The sequence below is a fragment of the Oncorhynchus kisutch genome, linkage group LG13 (genome assembly GCF_002021735.2).
Source record: "Oncorhynchus kisutch isolate 150728-3 linkage group LG13, Okis_V2, whole genome shotgun sequence".
Classification (NCBI taxonomy): Eukaryota; Metazoa; Chordata; class Actinopteri; order Salmoniformes; family Salmonidae; genus Oncorhynchus; species Oncorhynchus kisutch.
Genome location: NC_034186.2, coordinates 67,865,496 through 67,891,513, shown reverse-complemented (window position 1 = coordinate 67,891,513; position 26,018 = coordinate 67,865,496). Strand labels below are relative to the sequence as shown.

General features: G+C 44.5%; 1 protein-coding gene across 2 annotated transcripts in view; it reads left to right on the top strand.

Annotated features, from left to right (window-relative positions):
* Positions 1-26,018, top strand: part of ascc3 (activating signal cointegrator 1 complex subunit 3) — a 142,490-nt gene that overhangs the window by 25,267 nt on the left and 91,205 nt on the right. For both annotated transcript variants that reach the window (XM_031787055.1, XM_031787056.1), the window contains exons 7-11: positions 224-422; positions 1,338-1,473; positions 2,179-2,304; positions 17,094-17,297; positions 17,742-17,882. In XM_031787055.1, coding sequence (XP_031642915.1) covers positions 224-422; positions 1,338-1,473; positions 2,179-2,304; positions 17,094-17,297; positions 17,742-17,882 — 806 coding nt within the window. The remainder of the gene's footprint in view (positions 1-223; positions 423-1,337; positions 1,474-2,178; positions 2,305-17,093; positions 17,298-17,741; positions 17,883-26,018) is intronic.

The window sequence follows — 26,018 nt, the reverse complement described above, 5'->3', positions numbered from 1 at the left end:
TGAAAAACAGCACAGCTGAAGAGTAGATGGTGTGGCGACTTCACCGAGACCTACAGCTATAATATAGGCGGTAGAAAAGTGTGTATTAGAGTACTGTACATGCTATTCCGTACTTAGTTATCGTATTATCACTGATGAACCAACTGTTTCTTTGTGACCATCTTCTTTGTGACCATCTCGGTTTGTAACCTTTTACTGATGTCTCTGTTATTCTTGTGTTTAGATGGTAGCCGTGGAGGAGATGGGGGAATCAAGCCCACGTACGGCTGTCAGGTGACCATCCAGTCGGGGAAGGAGAAAGAGATGATGAAGATGCACCGGAGGGAGGAGAAGAGGGAGAGGAAGAGGGGGGAGAGACGTTGGGATGACACCGAATTCTCTTCCGACCTCTACTTTGACCCCAAGGAGATGAGAGCTCAGAGGTGAACCACCACACTAGATCTCTTTCTAGCTCTTTCACTTTCCTATCTTTCTCTTCTCTCTCTCTTCTCATGTCTCTCTTCTCTCTTTCTCTTCCCATCTCTTTCTCTCTGCCTCTTTTTCCTTCCCTCTCTTCCATTTTCCCTTCTCTCTCTGTTTTACTTATTTTTCTACATCTCCCCCTGTGATCTTCTGTCCATATGGAAACACCCTCCTGCATTTCACATCACTGCTCGACTGCAGGTTGTAAGAAAAACAACACGGCTCCTGGTCACGTTTTTTTCTGAAAATAAATAAATAATAAGGGATCTTTCTGAAAGTTTAATTTCAGCGGATAAAAAAGTGGGGCAGTGATCGGTTTAATTAAACTTATCCGGGCTGAATCCGGCAGAGTATGAAGGAAGAGATTAGCAGAGAGGTAAGCCACATTACGTTAGCAGAGAATAGTATTACTGCAGAGCCTCACATCTCCACACCTCTCCTGTCTAGCAGCTCTCAACTCTAGTATCCATCCCCAATCACAACCAACCGCACATTAAGCATTTTTTTTTTTTTTTTACCTTTATTTAACCAGGCAAGTCAGTTAAGAACACATTCTTATTTTCAATGACGGCCTGGGAACAGTGGGTTAACTGCCTGTTCAGGGGCAGAACGACAGATTTGTACCTTGTCAGCTCGGGGGTTTGAACTCGCAACCTTCCGGTTACTAGTCCAATGCTCTAACTACTAGGCTACGCTGCCGCCCCAAGCATGTGTAACTATGGCTGTTCTGCTCTTCATGTGGATGTTTGGTGTTGAAATACTATATATTCTTTAATGGGTTTTATGGATGTATTGTTGTGTTCGGTCCCGGCTGTGTTATTGCTGTGTTGTGGTTGATTTAATGGTTGTGTGTTGTCCTGGTTGTGTTTCTCCAGAGAGCAGGCCCTGCTGACAGCACGGCGGTCTCCAGTGCTGAGCAGAGAGCGGGTGTACGAACGCATCCGCTACCCCAACGTCTATGACTGCTACGCCGAGGCCACCAAGACCTCCGCCTTCGTAGGGGGAGCCAAGGTACAGTATGTGGGGATTACCAGAGTGTGCGTCACAAATGACACCATTTTTCTTATATAATGCACTACTTTTGCGCAGGCTCCATAGGGCTCTGGTCAAAAGTAGTGCACTATGTAGGGATAAGGGAATAGGGAGCCTTTTGGGACAAAGCCCTGTACTGCCCAATACCAAATCTATGCCCTATACACTTGACCCCTAGACCATCATGTTCTATCCAAATAAACAATGACTATAACAAGACTAGAAGACATTTTCAAATCCTGCCCACCTGTATTAATGGGCAAAATGAACAGCTTTCATTACTTCCATTTCTCTTTGATAGCGACCGGGAGGAAAGTGATAGAGCACCAGCACCCATTACATTACCCACAAGCCACTGCTAAATTCTTGCTGCTTTTTCACTCACTATTTGCATCAACTAACCTGGGGTGTGTTGCTTTAGTCCTCAGTTCAGTAGGAGCAGGTGGGCTGGAGGAAATGATGTTTACTGGAAAGTTGATATATTTTCTAATCTGAACATGACTTTTGCAATGTTTTGAATGTGTTTGTTTTCAAGTTGAGGCGGTGTTTGCTGATGTTTTATTGTGTGTATTGTAAAATGTTTAATATTATGTAGTTCAGTTGGTAATAAATAGATTGGGGTGGAAATGTCCTTTATGTAATGCGGTGCGTTGTTAATATTTGGGACGTGTTTGTTGTGTTCAGCTGATGTTACCAGAGGGGATAAAGAGAGAGAATAATAAGATGTATGAAGAGGTGGAGATTCCTCCTAGTGATCCCATGTCCATCGGCTTTGAGGAGAAACCCATCTACATCTCTGAACTGGACGAGGTAAGACACCCAATGGTTACATGTGAATTTGGGAGGTGGGGGGCACACAGCACTGTCAAAAGCACACAGCATACTACACATCATGGAGGGACCTGCAATTTTGGGGGGAGAATGACTGTGAGAAGGTCAATTCTGGTTACTTTTTAAAAGGACTTTCTTCTCATAAGTGAAAAATAAAATATAATTCTCCCTCCAGAAATGCCCCCAATATAACAGATTGGTCCATATTGTCAGGCAGGTGTGCTATTTAGTTGGGCCGTGACGATACCAGTATCGCGACACTCATTAGTATCATGGTAAGGAAACAAATCACAAAGAAGATTTAACTTCTTAAGGAAAACAGCCCTAATGTTGGAAACTGACATTCCATCAATTTATTTTCCATGATACAGATCACAATATTTTACATGCAGCACGTTTTTAACGGACCAAAGAGTTAGATCTGATTCCTGTTTTTCATTTTTGCCATGGAAAAGATATCACGATACTCTGGTATCGTCCCAGTCCTACTATTTATCAATAAGCATTGTCACATGATGTAGCCCACCTGATGCAGCATAGCGGATTGAAATAAATAGTCTGAGGGTTACCCATCTGCATTTACCCTATTGCGTCACAGCCTAATGTTTAAACTTTAAAGTTTATCTTGCTGCTAGTTATAGCAACACATTGACAACTTGAATATCCCCCCAAAATGTTCCACTGACACTCAGCCAACCAAGGATCATGTACTGTGAATATAATGTCGGCCTACCCAGGGGCCCTGACCTCCACTAATTTGAAGGGGGGCCACTAATTTGAAGGGGTGTCCACATTCTTTTGTATATAATGTATGTATTTGGGGTAAGGTGACTAGACATCAGGATATATGAATATCAGAGTAACAGCAGCATATATAATGATTGTATGGGTGTGTGTAGAGTCATTATAAATGTATGTGTGTAAGCATATTATATGTGTATAAGAAAATGTTGGTCGTGTGTTTGAGTGTCAATGTGTAGGCCCATGTGAGTGTGCATATAGACAGTGCAAAAATAAGAAAGTCTGTGTAGCTATTTTGTTAGCTACAGTATTTAGCAGTATTATGGAGTGGGGAATGAAACTGTTCAGGAGTCTGTTGGTGTCTGACTTGATGCACCAGGACCGTTTGTCGTGCAGAAGCAGAGAGAACAGTGTATCGCTTGGGTGGTTGGAGTTGTTAACAATTTTCCGGGCCTTCCTTTCACACTGCCTGATAGAGGTCATGGATGGCAGGGAGCTCGGTCCCAGTGATGTACTGGGCTGTCTGCACAACCCTCTGTAGCGCCTTGCGATCGAGGGCGGTGCTATTGCCATACCAAGCAGTGATACAGCCAGTCAAGATGCTCTCAATGGTACAGCTGTAGAACCTTTTGAGCCTATATTCTTAGCCTATTATAAAATATGTGTGTTGACTGTGATCAGGTGTGTCTTGTCTGTTTAATGAACGAAATACCTATTGGTTGCAGCATGCACATGAAATCATACAGTGCATTCGGGAAGTATTCAGACCTTGACTTTTTCCACATTGTTACATTAGTCTTATTCTAAAATTGATGAGGAAAAAAAGTAATTTAATCAATCTACACACAATACCTCATAATGACGAGGCAAAAAAATGTAATAAAAAACACATACCTTATTTACATAAGTATCCTTTGCTATGAGACTCGAAATTGAACTCCGGTGCATCCTGCTTCCATTGATCATCCTTGAGATGTTTCAACAACTTGATTGGACTCTGCCTGTGGTAAATTAAATTTATTGCATATGATCTGGAAAGCCACACACCTGTCTATATAAGGTCCCACAGTTGACAGTGCATGTCAAAGAAATTGTCCGTAGAGCTCCGACAGGATTGCGTAGAGGCACAGATCTGAGGAAGGGTACCAAAACATTTCTGCAGCATTGAAGATCCCCAAGAACACAGTGGTCTCCATCATTCTTATCATTCTTTAAATAGAAGTTTGGAACCGCCAAGACTCTCCCTAGAGCTGGCCAAACTGAGCAATCGGGGGAGAAGGGCCTTTGTCAGGGAGGTGACCAAGAACCTGATGGTCACTCTGACAGAGCTCCAGAGTTCCTCTGTGGAGATGGGAGAACCTTCCAGAAGGACAACCATCTCTGAAGCCACTCCTCAGTAAAAAGCACAACAACCCGCTTGGAGTTTGGCAAAGGGGACCTAAAGGACTCTCAGATCATAAGAAACAAGATTATCTGGTCTGTTGAAACCAAGATTGAACTGTTTGGCCTGAATGCCAAGCATCACGTCTGGAGGAAATCTGACACCATCCCTATGATGAAGCATGGTGGTGGCAGCATCATGCTGTCGGGATGTTTTTCAGCAACAGTGACTGGGAGACAAGTCAGGAGATGTTACTGCACTATTGGATCTAGAAGCACAAGCATTTTTCTACACTCGCATTAACATCTGCTAACCATGTGTATGTGACCAATACAATTTGATTTGAGGATCGAGGGAAAGATGAACGGAGCAAAGTATAGAGAGATCCTTGACGAAAACCTGCTCCAGAGCACTCAGGACCATAGACTGGGGCGAATGTACACCTTCTAAGAGGACAATGAACCTAAGCACACAGCCAAGAGAATATAGGAGTGACTTCGGGACAAGTCTCTGAATGTCCTTGAGTGGCCCAGCCAGAGCCCAGATTTGAACTTGATCGAACATCTCTGGATAGACCTGAAAATAACTGTGCAGCGATGCTCCCCATCCAACCTGACAGAGCTTGAGAGGATCTGCAGAGTAGAACGGGAGAAACTCCCCAAATACAGGTGTGCCAAGCTTGTGTCGTACCCAAGAATATTCTAAGCTGTAATCGCTGCCAAAAATGCTCCATCAAAGTACTGAGTAAAGGGTCTGAATACTTATGTAAAAAAAAATGTTCTTCCATTTTTATACATTTGCAAAAATGTCTAAAAACCTGTTTTTGCTTTGTCATTATGGGATATTATGTGTAGATTGAGGGGGGGGAAACTAGTTATTCAATTTTAGAATAAGGCAGTAACGTAACAAAATGTGCACGGGCATCTGCACAGGAGATAAACCAGGCTTATCCAGGCCAAGAATATGGTACAAATGGGACTGTGTGAATTGGGCTCTAAAAAACATCCCCTGATAATATTGTAAAGTCTGTCTGTAAAAGGTATCCGTGTGACTGTGCGAGTGCCAGCCAGGGCTCAGTTTCACTCCCTGGTGTCCATATTCAAGCGACTGGGAGCGTTATGAAGCCGTAATTGGCAGTGAGTGATGTTGAGTCTTAATGGAAGTGCTGTAGTTCTCAGCCAGCTGTCTGGAGACACAATGGCTTCTCCTCCCTGACTGACAGGCTGAGTGACAGTCTGAGTGACAGGCTTACAAATCTGCCCTCAGCCAATAGCAGGGCAGTGGACCGGACTGACAGACAGGTGAGCTAATCCTCACCCAGGCATTTGGAAGATGGGAGAGCAGAGGTTGTCAGTTGGCTTCAGTTCAATCACATCACAGTCTTTTCTTCTGGTTCTTCATCTAGACTTCTGGAGTCATTCTGTATGGGATCATGGTGGGATGTTTAGAAACAGTTATTATGGCATTTATTCTCTGTCAAGTGTGTTGTGAAATGCACTACATTTAATCTTGAATAGATTTTGGGTAGAATCATACGTGTGGAATTAACTCCCCTGGATGTGCCCAAAACATGGCATCATATCTGAAGATGACTGGATATGTTTAAACCTTGGAACATATTTTGTCATATTTGTAGGGTACTCCTGTAGCTGTTCACCTCACTTAACCCGTCTGTCAATCAAGATGACAGGCATACTGTGTGTGTGATCGCAGGCTGAGACAAATTGATTAAGATAAGGATTGGTCATGCATGTGTGGTTGCTGTTGTTATTTTTGCGCCATCTGTGTGACGTCGGCTCAGGTGTTTGTCTCCCTGTCTGTCACTCATTATCTTCATTAGGCTTTTTTAAATGCTAAATGTGTAAATGTCACTGTCCCCCATCAATCCCTAGCTTTTAGTTTTTTGTTTTTACACCCATTCTGCTGTTCCAGAGAGGGAACTTCATGAAGTGGGCTGGGATTGGGTGTGAGAGTATCACTAGGGCTGGGATTGGGTGTGAGAGTATCACTAGGGCTGGGATTGGGTGTGAGAGTATCACTAGGGCTGGGATTGGGTGTGAGAGTATCACTAGGGCTGGGATTGGGTGTGAGAGTATGACTAGGGCTGGGATTGGGTATGACTAGGGCTGGGATTGGGTATGACTAGGGCTGGGATTGGGTATGAGAGTATGACTAGGGCTGGGATTGGGTGTGAGAGTATGACTAGGGCTGGGATTGGGTGTGAGAGTATGACTAGGGCTGGGATTGGGTGTGAGAGTATGACTAGGGCTGGGATTGGGTATGACTAGGGCTGGGATTGGGTATGAGAGTATCACTTTTGAAAAGCTCTCTCCCACACTAGGGCTGGGATTGGGTATGAGAGTATCACTTTTGAAAAGCGCTCTCCCACACTAGGGCTGGGATTGGGTATGAGAGTATCACTTTTGAAAAGCTCTCTCCCACACTAGGGCTGGGACGATACCAGTATTGCGGCAAGGAAACAAAACACTAAGTGGATTGAACTTCTTTAGGAAAACAGCCCTAATGTTGGAAACAACCATCATTATGTTGTCATCCAGAGTCACATTGATTGATTTTTCAAGCTATAGCACACTATTTTACACACAGCCGGTTTTAATTTTCATTTTCGCCATTGAAAGAATATTACGAGACTTGGTATCATCCTGGCCCTATCCCGTACCTCAGGTCCTATCTCCTTCCTTAACCCTCATCTCCAACCCTGGTTTCACCCCTAGCTCTGGGTTCTGCTACCTTGGCTATTTCTCGCCCCAGTACCTGAAACATTTGCTCTTCGAGTTGGTTCTCTGCTATTCACACTATCTTCAAGTCTCTGGCACATCAAACAGTAAGTGCTCTAAGGGACCAGGTATTTGATTGGAAGGTTTGACCAAGTGCCTGAAAAGAGTGGCAAAACATGCATGCGCATCCCAATCAAGGCAGACAGTCTTTTGCTCGAAGTGTATTTGATAGTATTCAGTAGCATTTGAAAGAAAACAAATACTATTGTAACCCAGGTCTGATGTGGGCCCTTACATGCAATAGCATCCCCCTCTGCACGAGAGAGAGTGGTGGAAGGACCCTTGGTCCTCATCATGAAGGAAGTGATCAATGTCAGAGGCTCTCCTCTGCTTTAAGTGGGATGAGTTGGGATGGACAGACAGGATTTATCTCTTCTCTCTCGGGAGTTAATTTCCTGTTTCTTTTTCTCACAGGAAACAATTAATTGCAGTACACAAGGGCATGATAAGTTTGTGGTTGTGTCTTACAGAGAGAGTTAATCAACCGTTTTGTTAATTCTGTAGCCCTGGCCATTCCACAAATTCATTTACAAGTTCCACCTTTAAAAAAACAGACATCATCCTCTTGTCTTCTCTTGCCTGATCTTTCTTTCTTGTCTTTTTTTTTTTTGGTTCTCCACTAGCTCCAGCAGGCTAGATTCCCTGCTTCCTGTTCTGTTTGAAACCCCTGTGTGACGGGTTCAGATTGATATGGAGCCTGTTCAGCTGAGCGATGTGAATTAGCCCCTAGTGCAGGAGCTCCTCTATTCATTAACTTAAGCCGGGCTACTCTGAAACAAAATGCCTCTCTCTTATTAAGCACCAAGCACACACCGCCGAGGCTAATACGTCTTTACGTGCTATTAGGAGCAGTGCTTTGCAAGGCAGGCCGAACCGAAAGCCTGTCAGCTTTTTTCCCTTTCTTTCTCCACCATCACGCAGAGTAGCGTAGATTGCCATTTATTGAAAGCTGTAATGGGCAACAGGGCTCTGCCCTGCCTGGCAAGCCTTTACTAGCACTGTGAAACATTAAAAGTGGGGAATTTATTAGAGGGCCTTTTTAACGATTGAATCCTGCTCTCGTCACGCTGATAAAAGCCTATCTAATTTCTGTGTATAAATATAATGAGAGAGAGATTCCCTCTCGTGCTGACAGAAAAACAACACAACCCCTCCATACTCGATCTGGAAACATGACTACCTACTCATCCAGTACATAGACTGTAGGCTCTCACTCCGGCACTTACAGATGTACTGATATATCCATGGAGGCATGAGAAGACTTAGACTAGGGAGGGTATATTACTGGAAACTTTCAAACTTTACCAGTAAACTACCAGAATTGTGTTATCTTTCAATGATTTTATGTAATCTATCACAAGACCTCTAGTGGCATTGTTAGATGCTTTTTAAATACATTTTCTCTTGAACCATATGGTCTAGCTACTAGAAACGCATGGACAATACAGACACAGATTTGACAAATGTATACTAAATATCAATCATTGTTTAAAAAGTTATTCAAGTATAAATGACCAAAGTTACGTTAGATTGCCATAGCTTTTCTGTTATTTACCAAAATGACTGAAGATTCTGGTAACTTTGTCAAATTTCCAGTAGCTTTGCAACCCTATCAGACACATCCTGTCCCCCGAGGAACTGCTAATCAGGACCACACTCCTCCTTAAGGATTCTAAGAAGGCTTGACTTACATTAAGAGAGATGGTTATTCCAAAAGGGGAGCACTGAATTCAGCGATAGGATTTAGGAGCATGTGTGCGTGCACTGATGGTCTTTACTATGGGAGATAGTTTCCTGCCAAACCCTGGTTGTATATTCTCTTACATCTTCTTCACCTAAGTTAATATTGAATACTTACATGGAACCCAACCCAGCTGCGCACGTGCATCAATGTATTTTGTCCCCCCTCATGATCCAGGTTAAAATATCAAAACAAACTGAACCAATTATATTAACTTGGGGACCGGTCGAAAAGCATTAAACATTTATGGCAATTTAGCTAGTTAGCTTGCACTTGCTAGCTAATTTGTCCTATTTAGTTAGCTTGCACTTGCTAGCTAATTTGTCCTATTTAGCTAGCTTGCTGTTGCTAGCAAATCTTCCTGGGATATAAACAATGAGTTGTTATTTTACCTGAAATGCACAAGGTTCTCTACTCCGCCAATTAATCCACACATAAAACGGTCAACCGAATCGTTTCTAGTCATCTCTCTTCCTCCCAGGCCTTTTCTTCTCTTGACTTTATATTGAGATTGGCAACTTTCATAAATTAGGTGCATTACCGCCACTGACCTCGTTCATCTTTCAGTCACCCACGTGGGTATAACCAATGAGGAGATGGGAGAGGCAGGACTTCTGACTTCTATTTTAGCCCTTGGTATCGCAGATGCTCGTTGGCGCGGGCGAGCAGTGTGGGTGCAATAATTGAATAATATACATTTCTAAATGTATTTTGCAATGCTCACGCACGCGAAGCGAGCGGTGTAGTCAGCCTGTCAGCCTGTCTTCTTCATAGACGTTGACATGATTGTGTACTGGTGGACAGGGTTATCCGTCTACTCTGTTGTCATAGAAAGGGAGTGGCGGAGGGACTCGGGGTGCGTGTGCTGGGGTGTGATGGTTGAAATCACTCTGACTAGGTGTCTCTCCTCACACCTTGATGTGTCCAAAGCTCCAAGAGGAGTGTATGCTAGTTGGAGGAGTGTAGTAAGCCCGGTAGAGTTTTAGCACAAAGACACTTGTCAATGAAGTGAGGGTTTCCACCCTCCTCCTCCTGTCTTAACTCCTAATTCAATGTTCAACCCTCCCCCATTAGTGTCCCCACACTCGTTGGTGTCTCTGCCTCACCCTTCAGAGTGAGGGACGTGGGTCCTGTGTTCTGGACTGTGGCAGGAGGACACGAGACGGAGCAGGGAGTGCTATCCATAATTAATCTGTCCTGATTGCATTTCTTCATCCAGTTTTGAGTTCCTCCTCAGTGCACGTGTGTGTGTGTGTTTGCTCAGACTTGCAAAGCAGGTGTGGGGATGAGAGAGACAGAGAGAGTGGGGGGTGGAAAGAGCACAGATGGTGGACAGAGGCTTGTTAAAGCCTTATCTCTGATGTGAAAGGAGAGGCCTTGGGAAGTGGCAGCATACATCTCATCTAGATCCACTTATCGTTCAGGTTGTCCGTGAGTGTGTGTGAGAGTCCGTGAGTGTGTGAGAGTCCGTGAGTGTGTGAGAGTCCGTGAGTGTGTGAGAGTCCGTGAGTCGTGAGTGTGAGAGTCCGTGAGTGTGTGAGAGTCCGTGAGTGTGTGAGAGTCCGTGAGTGTGTGAGAGTCCGTGAGTGTGTGAGAGTCCGTGAGTGTGTGAGAGTCCGTGAGTGTGTGAGAGTCCGTGAGTGTGTGAGAGTCCGTGAGTGTGTGAGAGTCCGTGAGTGTGTGAGAGTCCGTGAGTGTGTGAGAGTCCGTGAGTGTGTGAGAGTCCGTGAGTGTGTGAGAGTCCGTGAGTGTGTGAGAGTCCGTGAGTGTGTGAGAGTCCGTGAGTGTGTGAGAGTCCGTGAGAGTCCGTGAGTGTGTGAGAGTCCGTGAGTCCGTGAGAGTCCGTGAGTCCGTGAGAGTCCGTGAGTCCGTGAGAGTCCGTGAGTCCGTGAGTGTGTGAGAGTCCGTGAGTGTGTGAGAGTCCGTGAGTCCGTGTGTCCTTCCATCCGTGCGAGTTCGTCCTTTCACCCGTGCGTGTCCGTTTGAGTGAGTGAGTCCGTGCGTGAGTCCGTCCATGTGAGTGCAAGTTCGTGAGTCCCTGTGTCCCCGACTGAGTGAGTGTGTGCGAGTGAGTGTCCCCGTGCGAGTGAGTGTCCCCGTGCGAGTGAGTGTCCCCGTGCGAGTGAGTGTCCCCGTGCGAGTGAGTGTCCCCGTGCGAGTGAGTGTCCCCGTGCGAGTGAGTGTCCCCGTGCGAGTGAGTGTCCCCGTGCGAGTGAGTGTCCCCGTGCGAGTGAGTGTCCCCGTGCGAGTGAGTGTCCCCGTGCGAGTGAGTGTCCCCGTGCGTCCCCGTGCGAGCGAGTCCGTCCGTCCGTGCGTGCGAGTCCGTCCATGCGTGCGAGCGAGTCCGTCCGTGCGAGCGAGTCCGTCCGTGCATGCAAGGTGAGTGAGTCCGTTCTACTGGGGAAATTAATGGGCCTCCTGTTTGCTGCATCTGCATCTCACTCTGTCAAACTCCACAGTACAGCTTGTGTGTGTGTTTGGCCAGGTCATTCAGGGCTGTGTGTGTGGGCTTGGAGCTGATAAGCTGTTTACTAAAACTAGCAATTAAAAGTTGATCAAGCTGTCAATTCAAATGGAATGAAATGGAACTGAAAAGTAATTAAAAGCATAGTGTGCAAACAACAACTTTCTTTGAGCTCCCCATTACCAATGCACATCATTTAATTAGTTTAGCTGTTCTCACCCTGACTTATACAGTCAATATAAGCTTACACGTATACAGTAGCCACACACCTTTGCACAGGTGATAGTCCATATTTACATTTTTAGGTGAGCAGGTACAGTGCATTTGGAAAGTATTCAGACCCCTTTTCCCACATTTTGTTACATTACAGCCTTAGTCTGTTTATTAATGAATTAAATTGACTTTTTTCCTCATCAATCTACACACACTACCCCATAATGACAAAGCAAAAACAGGTTTTCAGATTTTTTTTGCAAATGTATCAAACTCAATACCTTATTTATATCAAGTATTCAGACTCTTTGCTATTGAGTTCAGGTGCATCCTGTTTCTATTGATCATCCTTGAAATGATTCTACAACTTGTTTGAAGTCCACCTGTGGTAAATTAAATTGATTGGACATGATTTGGAAAGGCACACACCTGTCTATATAAGATCCCACAGTTGACAGTGCATGTCAGAGAAAAAAACAAGCCATGAGGTCGAAGAAATTGTCCGTAGAGCTCCGAGACAGAATTGTGTCGAGGCACAGATCTGGGGAATGGTACCAAAAAGATTCTGCAGCATTGAAGGTCTACAAGAACACAGTGGCCTCCATCATTCTTATATGGAAGAAGTTTTGGAACCACCAAGACTCTTCCTAGATCTGGCCACCCGGCCAAACTGAGCGATCGGGAGAGAAGGCGGCAGGTAGCCTAGTGGTTAGAGCGTTGGACCAGTAACCGAAAGGTTGCAAGATCGAATCTCAGAGCTGACAAGGTAAAAATATTTCGTTCTGCCCCTGTACAGGGCAGTTAGCCCACTGTTCCTAGGCCGTCATTGAAAATAAGAATATGTTCTTAACAGACTTGCCTAGTTAAATAAAGGTAAAATAAATAACAAGGGCCTTAGTCAGGGAGGTAACCATCTCTACAGATCTCTACAGCACATGACACCCCACTTGGAGATTGCCAAAAGGCAGCTAAAGACTAGTCAGGATCGAGGGAAAAATGAACGGAGCAAAGTACAGAGATCCTTGATGAAAACCTTCTCCAGAGCGCTCAAGACCTCAGACTGGGGGCGAAGGTTCACCTTCCAACAGGACTATGACCCTGAGCACAATGTCCTTGAGTGGCCCAGCCAGAGCCCGGACTTGAACCCAATCGAACATCTCTGTGCAGCGACGCTCGCCATCCAATCTGACAGAGCTTAAGAGGATCCGCAGAAGATAATAGGACAAAATGTGGAAAAGTCAAGATGTCTGAATACTTTCCAAATGCACTGTGTTAAACTAGGACAGGGAGGCAATTGGACAGAGACTGCTTGGTAGGTGTTTTAGATTTAGCTGTTTACTGGGATCTTTGAGTGTCTAATTAGTGAGTTTAGAGTGGCTGGTGGATTGGTTCTGTATTGCCAGTTTATTCCCAATCAGCCTGGTTGGCACATTTGGCTGTAGGCTGTGCTAGCACTCTAATAATGAGCCTGCTTGCTTCCATCGCACTCACTACACAGTACAGACTGGGAAATATATATATATATATACATACACACACACACACACACACACACACACACATACATACATATATACATACATATACATGCACACAGAGACTACACTGTATGAACCTAGAGTGGGACACACAGACAGTACTGACTGGGATTGGGAAACACACACAACACACACACAGATGTTCTGGGCCTTTATGGGTTCGATACTCCCACAAAATCTGTGGCGAGCGGTCACGTTCCATCCAGCTTTCTCACTTTAACAGTGTTCACGGTATGGTCCGCTACATCTGGAACTAACAATGTTTTTAGTCAGGGGGTAAGGCACATGGGTGTATCAGAATGTAAAGTGATGTTTTAGTTTGGAATTAGTCAGTTGTACATGATGATGATGATGAATAGGTGGCGACGAAGCTAGAATGAGGCAGTCGTATCTAGGACATTTTTTAGATGGTCCCTTCAAATGGAATTTTGGTATAAAAAAAATTCCAAAACGTATTTGTGGTCAAACACGTTTTAAAGTGAGCAGAGGTTCGGGAGACAAGGGCTTTCATAAATGTTATGCTTCTGCTCCCAGCCCCCTCTGGACCTTTCCCATTCCTCCACTCACATCAGCACCACCTGATTGACATCCTGGGGAGAACCCTTTGATACCTGCATGGGTCTGTCCTTGTGGGGGAGTAGGGCTGGGACATTCCAGTAACTTCCCCCAAATTCACAGGTTTTCCAGATATCCCAGTTGGATGATTCCAAGAATATTCCAACCATGGTTTCTGGAAAACCTGGGGATTTTGGGAAAGTTACTAGGATTTTTCAACCCCAGGGGTGAGAAAAACAGGAATCTGAGATTGGTTCTGGAGGTGTGTTCTGTTTTTGAATGCCTGGGGGATTAAGTATGTTTAAGACTTGTCATCGTAATTGAGTTGGAATCTTGCCTGGTGTTACTCAAAGTTTGGCCTTTAGCTCATAGAAACAATGTGATAATCCCAGTGTGCACACTGATGGACTGATCGCAGGCCTGTTCATAAACTCCGTCACAGAAACTCCAACAAACTGAGGCCAGTTGATAAAACAACCATGTAGAATGTTCTTCTCTTAAACGTGAGTTGTGGTGTCTACTGTTGGTAGTTTCTCTTAGATGTGCTTAACTGTAGGCCGTCATTGTAAATAAGAATTTGTTCTTCACTGACTTGCCTAGTTAAATAAACGTTAAATAAAAACATTTAAACTTATCTGTATTTGTGGCGTTTCACTTATTGCTGAAGATGTATAACCATGCTGGTGTTTGTTGCTTGGAGACAGGGATTTTTAATGAAATGAATGTTATGTTAACAGCTACATATGGTAGTATCTCTCAAGTAGCCTACAGTAACGTTACCTCTTCAGTGAGTTACTGCTGCTTGGACCCCGGAGACGACTCCTGGCAGGGACAGATGCATCTCCTATTGGAAGATTTACAGTGCATACATCTGGTTTAACAATGAAGCCAGCCAGAGACGTTTTAAGAAATGAAGAAGAAAATACATAAACAAAGCACTGAATTTTCAAGAAGATTATTAAAGGATGGCAACATATTTACAACATGTATGCATTAGCTCAAGGTGAATATTGGGACAGGCATACATTTGCATGAATTAGCATGTTTAAGGAGTTCGGGACGCTGGCTCCTCGTTGTCTACAGACAAAGTTGATAAATCAAAACAAAAGGGGGTCTAGCCACTTAAAGTGAACATGTTTGCCACAGCGACACATTGTGTGTGTTTGAGTCCTGGCAATTGTGTGTGTGTGTGCTTGCGTGTGTGTGCAGGAGCCGTGTGGAAGAGGGTGAAACTGTGCCGCTCCTAATTCAGAAATGCATATTTATAAATTGGTTGGTGCTCTCAGGACTTGGCCTTGGGGGAAATAATTGGTTCGACAGGAGGACGCTCCACTCGCCAGGGAGAGAGGATGAGAGGAAATCAGCCCTACAGTCATTTAGACTAGAGAGAAAGAATGAGTACAAAACAACACACTACACTAATATCCATTCCTTTACTCGCTTAGTTTAAAGATATGTCAAGATGGTGTGTATAGTATTGTCTTTCTCTCTTTTGCCCCCTTTCTTTTTTTTCTCTCTCTTCCTCTCTTTGTATTTCTCTCTCTGGCTGTCTCTCTCTCTCTCTCTCTGAATGAACAAAAATATAAATGCAACAATTTAATAATTTAATAGTTTTATTTTATAGACTTATAGTTAATTGAAGGAAATCGATCAATTGAAATAAATAAATTACACCCTAATCAATGGATCACATGACTGGGGAAGGGCGCAGCGATGGGTGGGCCTGGCTCCCCAGTGGGTATTCTCTTCCAGGCCCACCCATCGCTGCGCCAATCAGAATTAGAGCGAGAGAGGGCTAGCCAACTAGCTGTCAGTCAGAGGCTCCTGCTACTCCACCGTTCGTTCTTTCGCCCAGTGCCATGTTGAAACCACAATCATCCTTCAGCCTTCCACCGGCTTAAGTGGACTCTAATAAAGTTGCTCTTTGATGCATTAATAATTTAACCACCTCCTGCCTTCATAAGAGTTTGGTTGTCAGGGCCTCGGAGCTGACTCCTGCCTTCATCAGAGTTGGGATGGGTTGTCAGGGCCTCGGGGCTGACTCCTGCCTTCATCAGAGTTGGGATGTGTTGTCAGGGCCTCGGGGCTTACTCCTGCCTTCATCAGAGTTGGGATGGGTTGTCAGGGCCTCGGGGATGACTTTTGCCTTCATCAGAGTTGGGATGTGTTGTCAGGGCCTTGGGGCTGACTCCTGCCTTCATCAGAGTTGGGTCGGGTTGTCAGGGCCGCGGGGCTGACTCCTGCCTCTGCCTCAGCACTCAAATTCTTTATTTTTCTGAGTGTCAGAGCGAAACTGGGAGGAAGAGTAGAGTGATGACATATTTTTAATGAATCCTTAAATAAATTATATTGCTGTCTAAGCTCAAGACATCCCAATCCACTCCGAGAGAGAGACTGAATGAGAGAGAAAGAGTTGAGAGAGCGAGAGCATGAAGTAAAAGAAGGCTATAAAGTGAGTGAGAGGGAGATTGATGGACAGATGGGGACAGAGCACACACCTGGACCTGCAGTTCTGTGTCTCTTTCCCTAGGAGTGAGGGTGGCCGGAGCAGTTAACTGCCCACTCTGACGGCTGAATGTCTGTGTGTGTCCGAGTAGTGGGCGGTCGACTGGTCACGGATGCTGTCTTTCAGAAGGGCCATTTCTCTCCTTATCAACGTCGGTCGCCGGAAGATTGAGGCCTGTCTGTCACCCACGCTCTGTTACCATGGAGAAGTCAAGCGAGAAGTCAAGCGGTGGGCAGGTTGATTGACATCTGTTCCCACCACTCAGGATTTAACCTCTCTCCTACTGGCAGTCAAACGCCTCCCCCTTCCCACACCCAGTCTGCAGCCACCCACTAGGCAACAGTAAATCATCCCCCATATAGCAGGGATCATCAACTAGTTTTTTTCTTGAGCGGGGGGGGGGCCGGGATTTTTTGCTCAGAAGACTGCCAGTTGGGAAACCTGCCCTATAATATGAGGGAAGTGGTCTGGCAATCAGTGGTAGATAGGTGTGTGTGTGTGTGCGTGCGTGCGTGCGGCGGAGTGGTTTGTCAGTGTTCTCAAAGTTCTTTCCACTATGTTACTCATCTAAAACCATTAAAATGTTCTGGTGACCCCCTCAATAAGGCCAACCAATGTTTGTCTTTCCCCCGACCCCTAAACCAGTCAGCTGTGACCATCCCTCCCGTCTGCTCTGTCCTGACGTGTGTGTTAGACTTGTATCATCATGATCCCATGTCTGTCTTTGTAATGACTCCCATAATTACTCTGTGATTTGAACCTTTTCTTATTATCTTCCTCCCTCTCACTCTGTTGCACCCTCTCTCGCTCTCTCTCTTTCATTCCCCCCAGATTGGTCAGTTGGTGTTTAAGGGGATGCAGCGTCTGAACAGGATCCAGTCCATAGTGTTTGAGACAGCCTACAACACCAATGAGAACCTGCTCATCTGTGCCCCCACCGGGGCTGGCAAGACCAACATCGCCATGCTGACAGTCCTCCATGAGATCCGACAGCACCTCCAACCTGGAGGGGTCATCAAGAAGGATGAGTTCAAGGTACCACTCAGCTGTGTGTGCGTGAGCAAGACATACAAACATACAGTAGAACACATTTATTATTGGTTGTCCTTATAAAGCCACGCCCCCCACACACACATGTTCTAGTACACACACATTCTAACACTACACACCCGATGCAAACCAGCGAAGATAGACACTTTTTCATACATTTCCATTAAACTTTCTTAATCTAAGTGGCCTGTTTCATATTTTTCAATAAATAGTGATTTATGCTGGTTGCCAGGGAACAAGTGATACTCTGCTGTACACTCATTTATCATGACTGTGACCTTTCACTTCCTCTCACTTTCTTTCTCTCCTTCTCCCCCCGCTCTCCCTTTTCTCTCTTTTATATATTTATCTCCCTCCCTCTTTCTCTCTCTCCTCTCCTACTCGCTCCCTCCCTTCTCTCCCTCTCTCCCTCCCTCCCTCCCTCTGTAGATAGTGTATGTAGCTCCTATGAAGGCCTTGGCAGCAGAGATGACGAACTACTTCAGTAAGCGGTTGGAGCCACTGGGCATTGCTGTCAAAGAGCTCACTGGAGACATGCAGCTAACCAAAGGGGAGATCCTGCGTACACAGGTACTTGGACTGTACAAACACACATGGGTGCGCAAGCACACACACAGTTTCTGCGTAGGCTTTCCCTATGCTCCATTGGTCCAGAGTGGAGTTGTGTTCTGCCTCACGACTGTTCGCTAGCGCCTCCCAGTGGTTGGCTCTCAGCTCAGCTCGGCTCTCTGGATTGCAGTAGCTCCGTACCCTCTTCACACTGAGCACGTTTACATGCGCTAATAATTCGATATTAAACGGATTATCACAGTAGGTTGGTTATGGCAATAGTCATGTAAGCACTTTACTCTGCTTATTTTAATCGGTGTAAGGTCAAAATCATAGTAAGCATCCACCGATTAAAACACCTGGTGTTCTGAGCAATCCTTTGAATTATTAGGACATGTAAATAAATAAAAAAACACCTTAAATAAAGTTATAGCACTGTATTTCAAAATGATTTTGCAAGAGTGATGTTACTGTTTTTTTGGCAGGAGTAGTGTAAAGCTTACAGCCATCGGCACAGTGGAAACGCGTTCTCTGGAGTGATGAATCACACTTCATTATCTGGCAGTCTGATGGATAAATCTGGGTTTGGCGGATGCCAGGAGAATGCTAACTGCCCGAATGCATAGTGCCAACTGTAAAGTTTTTCATGGTTTGGGCTAGGCCCCTTAGTTCCATTGAAGGCAAACCTTAACGCTACAGTAATGGCATTCTAGACGATTCTGTACTTCCAACTTTGTGTCAACAGTTTGGGGAAGGCCCTTTCCTGTCAGCATGACAATGTCCTGTCAGCACAAAGCGTGGTCCATACGGAAATGGTTTGTTGAGATCGGTGTGTAAGAACTTGACTGGCCTGCACAGAGCCCTGACCTAAACCCCATCGAACACCTTTGGGATGAATTGGAACGCCGACTGCGAGCCAGGCCTAATCGCCCAACATCAGTGCCCGACCTCGCTATGCTCTTGTGGCTCTATGGAAGCAAGTCCCCGCAGCAATGTTCCAACATCTAGTGGAAAGCCTTCCCAGACAAGTGGAGGCTGTTATAGCAGCAAAGGGGGAACCAACTCCATAGTAATTAGAGGTTGACCGATTAATCGGAATGGCCGATTAATTAGTGCCGATTTCAAGTTTTCATAACAATCGGAAATCTGTATTTTTGGTCGCCGATTTGCCAATGTTTTTTTTTTTTTTTTTTACACCTTTATATAACTCTATTTAACTAGGCAAGTTAGTTAAGAACACATTCTTATTTTCAATGACGGCCTAGGAACGGTGGGTTAACTGCCTTGTTCAGGGGCAGAAAGTCAGATTTTCACCTTGTCAGCTCGGGGATCTTGCAACCTTACAGTTAACTAGTCCAACGCAATAACGACCTGCCTCTCTCTCGTTGCACTCCACAAGGAGCCTGCCTGTTACGCAAATGCAGTAAGCCAAGGTAAGTTGCTAGCTAGCATTAAACTTATCTTATAAAAAACAATCAATCATAATGACTAGTTAACTACACATGGTTGATGATATTACTAGATATTATCTAGAGTGTCCTGTGTTGCATATAATCTGACTGAGCATTCAAGCATACAAGTATCTAAGTATCTGACTGAGCGGTGGTAGGCAAAAGCAGGCGCGTAAACATTCATTCAAACTGCACTTTCGTGCGTTTTGCCAGCAGCTCTTCGTTGTGCGTCAAGCATTGCGCTGTTTATGACTTCAAACCTATCAACTCCCGAGATGAGGCTGGTGTGACTGAAGTGAAATGGCTGGCTAGTTAGCGCGCGCTAATAGCGTTTCAAACTTCACTCGCTCTGAGCCTTGGAGTAGTTGTTCCCCTTGCTCTGCATGGGTAACGCTGCTTCGATGTGGAGGTTGTTGTCGTTGTGTTGCTGGTTCGAGCCCAGGGGAGGAGCGAGGAGAGTGACGGAGGCTATACTGTTAAACTGGCAATACTAAAGTGCCTATAAGAACATCCAATAGTCAAAGGTTAATGAAATACAAATGGTATAGAGGGAAATAGTCCTATAATAACTACAACCTAAAACTTCTTACCTGGGAATATTGAAGACTCATGTTAAAAGGAACCACCAGCTTTCATATGTTCTGAGCAAGGAACTGAAACGTTAGCTTTCTTACATAGCACATATTGCACTTTTACGTTCTTCTCCAACACTTTGTTTTTGCATTATTTAAACCAAATTGAACATGTTTCATTATCTACTTGAGGCTAAATTGATTTTATTGATGTATTATATTAAGTTAAAATAAGTGTTCATTCACTATTGTTGTAATTGTCATTATTACAAATACATTTTTTTAATCGGCCGCTTAATCAGTATCGGCTTTTTTTGGTCCTCCAATAATCGGTATCGGTATCGGCGTTGACAAATCATGATCGGTTGACCTCTAATATTAATGCCCATGATTTTGAAATGAGATGTTCGACAAGCAGTTGTCCACATACTTTTGTAGTGTATGTTTGAATTCATCTATATTCCAACAGTGTGCAACAATTTATCATAACCAATACAGATAACTAATTGCCAAATTGCCTCATATATTCAGTCAATAGAAAAACAAGTGCCATTTAAGATTAATTTATTGAAACCGTAATATCAACTGGTTATATTATATCGTGGAACACGATCTTCAAAAAGGTAGTAACCTTAGCAGTGGCGCTTGCTTGTAGAAGCATGGCTGTGCAATGGCATAGCCTTGTTTTGTTAATTTAGCAGACAAGACACTCATTTCTCGAGCCCTTATCGCAGTCAATACACGCCTATGTTATATAACAGAATGAAATATAACAGAATTGTGAGAAGTGATTATTTGAAACGAGGCTCAATTTGGCGAATTGAAAAAAACGTCTGGGTTATTAAAAACGTGTTAATTAATAAGAAGGGACTAGAAGCGTCTTATGGTGAGCTACTGAGTGGCTAGGACAGGCAAGCCCCATACTATTGTGAAGGACTTAATTCTTCCTGCTGCCACGGTTATGGCAGGGACAATTTGGCATGGAATGTGGCTTGTGTATCCCATCAGTTATATCTGTTTTTATAGGCATTTATTTCTGTACACTCAGCACGCGTGTGTAGAGGGAGCGCTCGCTACGCAATTGTGTGAGTGAGACACGGAGGGGAATGGGAATTTAGGGAGAACTGTTTGATGCTTGGCGTGGTTTCTTTTTTGTTGTGCCCCACAAATGCTCATGTTCAAATGGAAAACTAGAGGCAAAGCAAATGAAAGTTGTCTTCAAAATAAAACTTAGACCACATACACTGAACAAAAGTATAAACACAATATGATCTTAATGGGTTGCAGTTCAAATAGGGAAATCAGTCAATTGAAATAAATGCATTAATCCATTATCTATGGATTTCACATGACTGGGAATACACGTGACTCGTTTCAGGAAACTAGGAGTATGTCGCGGTCAATACCATTTGAATATAAACTTTTTTTAAATCAAAATTAGTTTTTTGACAGAAATGCTTCCGAAATGTGGACTTTCATCTTCCTTAATATCAAACGTGTATATTTTATTTATTTTCTTTTTATTTATTTATTACACCTTATTTAAACCAAGTTGAGAACAAGTTCTCAGTTACAATTGCGACCTGGCCAAGATAAAGCAAAGCAGTTCGACAAATACAACAACACAGAGTTACACGTGGAGTAAAACAAACATACAGTCAATAATACAGTAGAAAAATATGTCTATATACAATGTGAGCAAATGAGGTGAGATAAGGGAGGTAAAGGCAAAAAAAAGGCCATTGTGGCAAGATAAATACAATATAGCAAGTAAAACACTGGAATGGTAGATTTGCAGTGGAAGAATGTGCAAAGTAGAGATAGAAATAATGGGGTGCAAAGGAGCAAAATAAATAAATACAGTAGGGAAAGAGGTAGTTGTTTGGGCTAAATTATAGATGGGCTATGTACAGGTGCAGTAATATGTGAGCTGCTCTGACAGCTGGTGCTTAAAGCTAGTGAGTGAGAAGTGTTTCCAGTTTCAGAGATTTTTGTAGTTCGTTCCAATCATTGGCAGCAGAGAACTGGAAGGAGAGGCGGCCAAAGGAAGAACAGGTGGGTGCTGCTATGGTGACCAGCCAGCTGAGATAAGAGTGGACTTTACCTAGCAGGGTCTTGTAGATGACCTGGAGCCAGTGGGTTTGGCGACGAGTATGAAGCGAGGGCCAGCCAACGAGAGCGTACAGGTCGCAGTGGTGGGTAGTATATGGGGCTTTTGTGACAAAACTGATGGCACTGTGATAGACTGCATCCAATTTATTGAGTAGGGTATTGGAGGCTATTTTGTAAATGACATCGCCGAAGTCGAGGATCGGTAGGATGGTCAGTTCTACAAGGGTATGTTTGGCAGCATGAGTGAAGGATGCTTTGTTGCGAAATAGGAAGCCAATTCTAGATATAACTTTGGATTGGAAATGTTTGATGTGAGTCTGGAAGGAGAGTTTACAGTCTAACCACACACCTAGGTATTTGTAGTTGTCCACATTTTCTAAGTCAGAACCGTCCAGAGTAGTGATGTTGGACAGGAGGGAAGGTGCAGGCAGCGATCGGTTGAAGAGCATGCATTTAGTTTTCCTTGTATTTAAGAGCAATTGGAGGCCACGGAAGGAGAGTTGTATTGCATTGAAGCTCGTCTGGAGGGTTGTTAACACAGTGTCCAAAGAAGGGCCAGAAGTATACAGAATGGTGTCGTCTGCGTAGAGGTGGATCAGAGACTCACCAGCAGCAAGAGCGACATCATTGATGTATACAGAGAAGAGAGTCGGTCCAAGAATTGAACCCTGTAGAACTCCCATAGAGACTGCCAGAGGCCCGGACAACAGACCCTCCGATTTGACACACTGAACTCTATCAGAGAAGTAGTTGGTGAACCAGGCTAGGCTGTCGAATCTGCCAAAGAGGATGTGGTGATTGACAGAGTCGAAAGCCTTGGCCAGGTCAATTAATACGGCTGCACAGTATTGTTTCTTATCGATGGCGGTTAAGATATCGTTTAGGACCTTGACCGTGGCTGAGGTGCATCCATGAACAGCTCTGAAACCAGATTGCATAGCGGAGAAGGTATGGTGGGATTCAAAATGGTCGATAATCTGTTTGTTGACTTGGCTTTCGAAGACCTTAGAAAGGCAGGGTAGGATAGATATAGGTCTGTAGCAGTTTGGGTCAAGAGTATCCCCCCTTTGAAGAGGGGGATGACCGCAGCTGCTTTCCAATCTTTGGGAATCTCAGTCGACACGAAAGAGAGGTTGAACAGGCTAGGAATAGGGGTGGCAACAATTTCGGCAGATAATTTTAGAAAGAAAAGGTCCAGATTGTCTAGCCCGGCTGATTTGTAGGGCCCCAGATTTTGCAGCTCTTTCAGAACATCAGCTGACTGGATTTGGGAGAAGGAGAAATGGGGAAGGCTTGGGTGAGATGTGTGGGGGGTGCAATGCCATCTGTAAATACGAATACAATTGTTAAATTACTAGCCTAGTTGGTTTAGCCACAGAAAAAGACAGCAACTTTCCATCTAGCCATGATTTGCTGAGATGAGTGTATCATGTAGTGGAACTGAATAAATGTTGCTCTCCGCATTCTGGGGGACCAAGTTTTGAAATCAGTGGAAATGGAGTATGATTGCTAAGGAGATGGAGAAAACTTGTAAAGTTGTTTTCATTTCAAGTTAGTGTGCTGTTAGCTAGCTAGCTAATGTTACCTGTATGTTCTTATTATTTGTATCTCAGAGCCATTTGCTTTGCTAGTTATAGCCTAATGATAGCTAGCTAACATTGAACCTGGTTGGTTAGCTACCTGCAGATTCATGCAGGGTAGTAAAGTCATGAGTTGGGATTATGGTTCATTGTCTACCTAGCTAGCGAAATGTCTTAACAAAAGACTCCACTGTGCAAGTAACCATTTCAATAGAATGTCACTGCGACAACTGATGATAGCTAGAGCGAATTTACCAGCCACGTCTATCTACTACGATTTCAGTCACTCTCGTCTGAGTGTGCCATAGCGCTCAACACCCGTTGAATATGGGAGGTGTCAGATAACATCAAAACAACCTAACCCGCTCTGCTAGGGCGAGTAAAATGGTCAGTGAGCTGTTCTCTCATCTGGAAATAGCTAGCAAGGTAGCCAGTTAGCTTGGGTGTTTGACTGCTGTTTTTAGGACAGAATGCTCAGCTCAACCTTTAAGGAGATGGGTGGGGCTAAAGCTTAAGAGGGTGTGAATGATGCTGAATGGGTGTAGATAAAGAAGAGCTCTCCTGTAGGTGCCAAAACATTCAATTAACTGACAACAGTTCTGGTGGACATTCCTGCAGTCAGCATACCAATTGCACGCTCCCTCAACTTGACATCTGTGGCATTGTGTTGTGTGACAAAACTGCACATTTTAGAGTGGCTTTTATTTTTATATTTTTTATTTTAACCTTTTATTTAACTAGGTAAGTCCCCAGCACAAGGTGCACCTGTGTAATGATCATGCTTTTTCAATCATCTTCTTGATATGCCACAACTGTCATGCTGTGTTGTCGTCTTAGGTCTCTCTTTATGTAGTGTTGTGGTGTCTCTTGTCATGATGTTTGTTTTGTCCTATTTAAAAAAAATGTTTAGCCCCTGTCGCCACAGGAGGCATTTTGCCTCTTGGTAGGCCTTCATTGTAAATAAGAATTTGTTCTTGACTGATTTGCGTAGTTAAATAAAGGATCAATAAAATAAGTTAAAACCTGTCAGGTAAATAGATTATCTTAGCAAAGTACGTTTTACAGTATTGGGTGGAAACATTTTCATCTCTTGTTAAAGATTGAGTTTTGACGTCCGTTCGAGTACTCAAGTACTCATGCCCATCCCTAGCATGTAACCGTACTCACTGTAGTGCCAGACACACACACACAGACTATAGTGCCAACCCCAACTATACTGTTCTTGCTCAGATCTCTTTCTTTACATTGTCCATTCCAGTAACTATGGTGCGTAAACAGGCTAGCCCAGTACAGCTTGGCTTGGTTTGGCTCGATAGGCTCAGTAGTGTGAAAAGGGTATTTGTCATAGCAGCTTATGGCTGTTATAGAGTAGCAGGGTTTACACAGCAGAGGGAGATCACAGGAGAGAGACAACATCAGCACTAGACTATCTGGGACAGAGATCCACAGGGCCAATACCAGTGTCTGGGACAGAGATCCACAGGTCCAATGCCCGTGTCTGGGACAGAGATCCACACGGCCAATACCAGTGTCTGGGACAGAGATCCACATGGCCAATACCAGTGTCTGGGACAGAGATCCACAGGGCCAATACCAGTGTCTGGGACAGAGATCCACAGGGCCAATGCCCGTGTCTGGGACAGAGATCCACACAGCCAATGCCCGTGTCTGGGACAGAGATCCACACGGCCAATGCCAGTGTCTGGGACAGAGATCCACACGGCCAATACCAGTGTCTGGGACAGAGATCCACAGGGCCAATACCAGTGTCTGGGACAGAGATCCACAGGGCCAATACCAGTGTCTGGGACAGAGATCCACAGGGCCAATACCAGTGTCTGGGACAGAGATCCACAGGGCCAATACCAGTGTCTGGGACAGAGATCCACAGGGCCAATACCAGTGTCTGGGACAGAGATCCACAGGGCCAATACCAGTGTCTGGGACAGAGATTCACAGGGCCAATGCCAGTGTCTGGGACAGAGATCCACAGGGCCAATGCCAGTGTCTGGGACAGAGATCCACAGGGCCAATGCCAGTGTCTGGGACAGAGATCCACAGGGCCAATGCCAGTGTCTGGGACAGAGATCCACACGGCCAATGCCCGTGTCTGGGACAGAGATCCACACGGCCAATACCAGTGTCTGGGACAGAGATCCACAGGACCAATACCAGTGTGTTACAGCTGATCTCCTCACACTGCACTTTGGGCTCAGTTAGGTTCAGGTCACAACACAGACTTCAGTCATACATCTGTAATTCTGCAGTGAAGAGTAGGAGACAATATTGTGTCCATGAATCACACAGCAACGAACAGAACTGCAGTATAGATAATGGTTGCTCTCCATAAAAACAAGAATTGCCGATACTTTCGAAGGCATGCGCTCAGGCACCACACACACACACACACACACACACACACCCTCCAACGATGATAGTGTC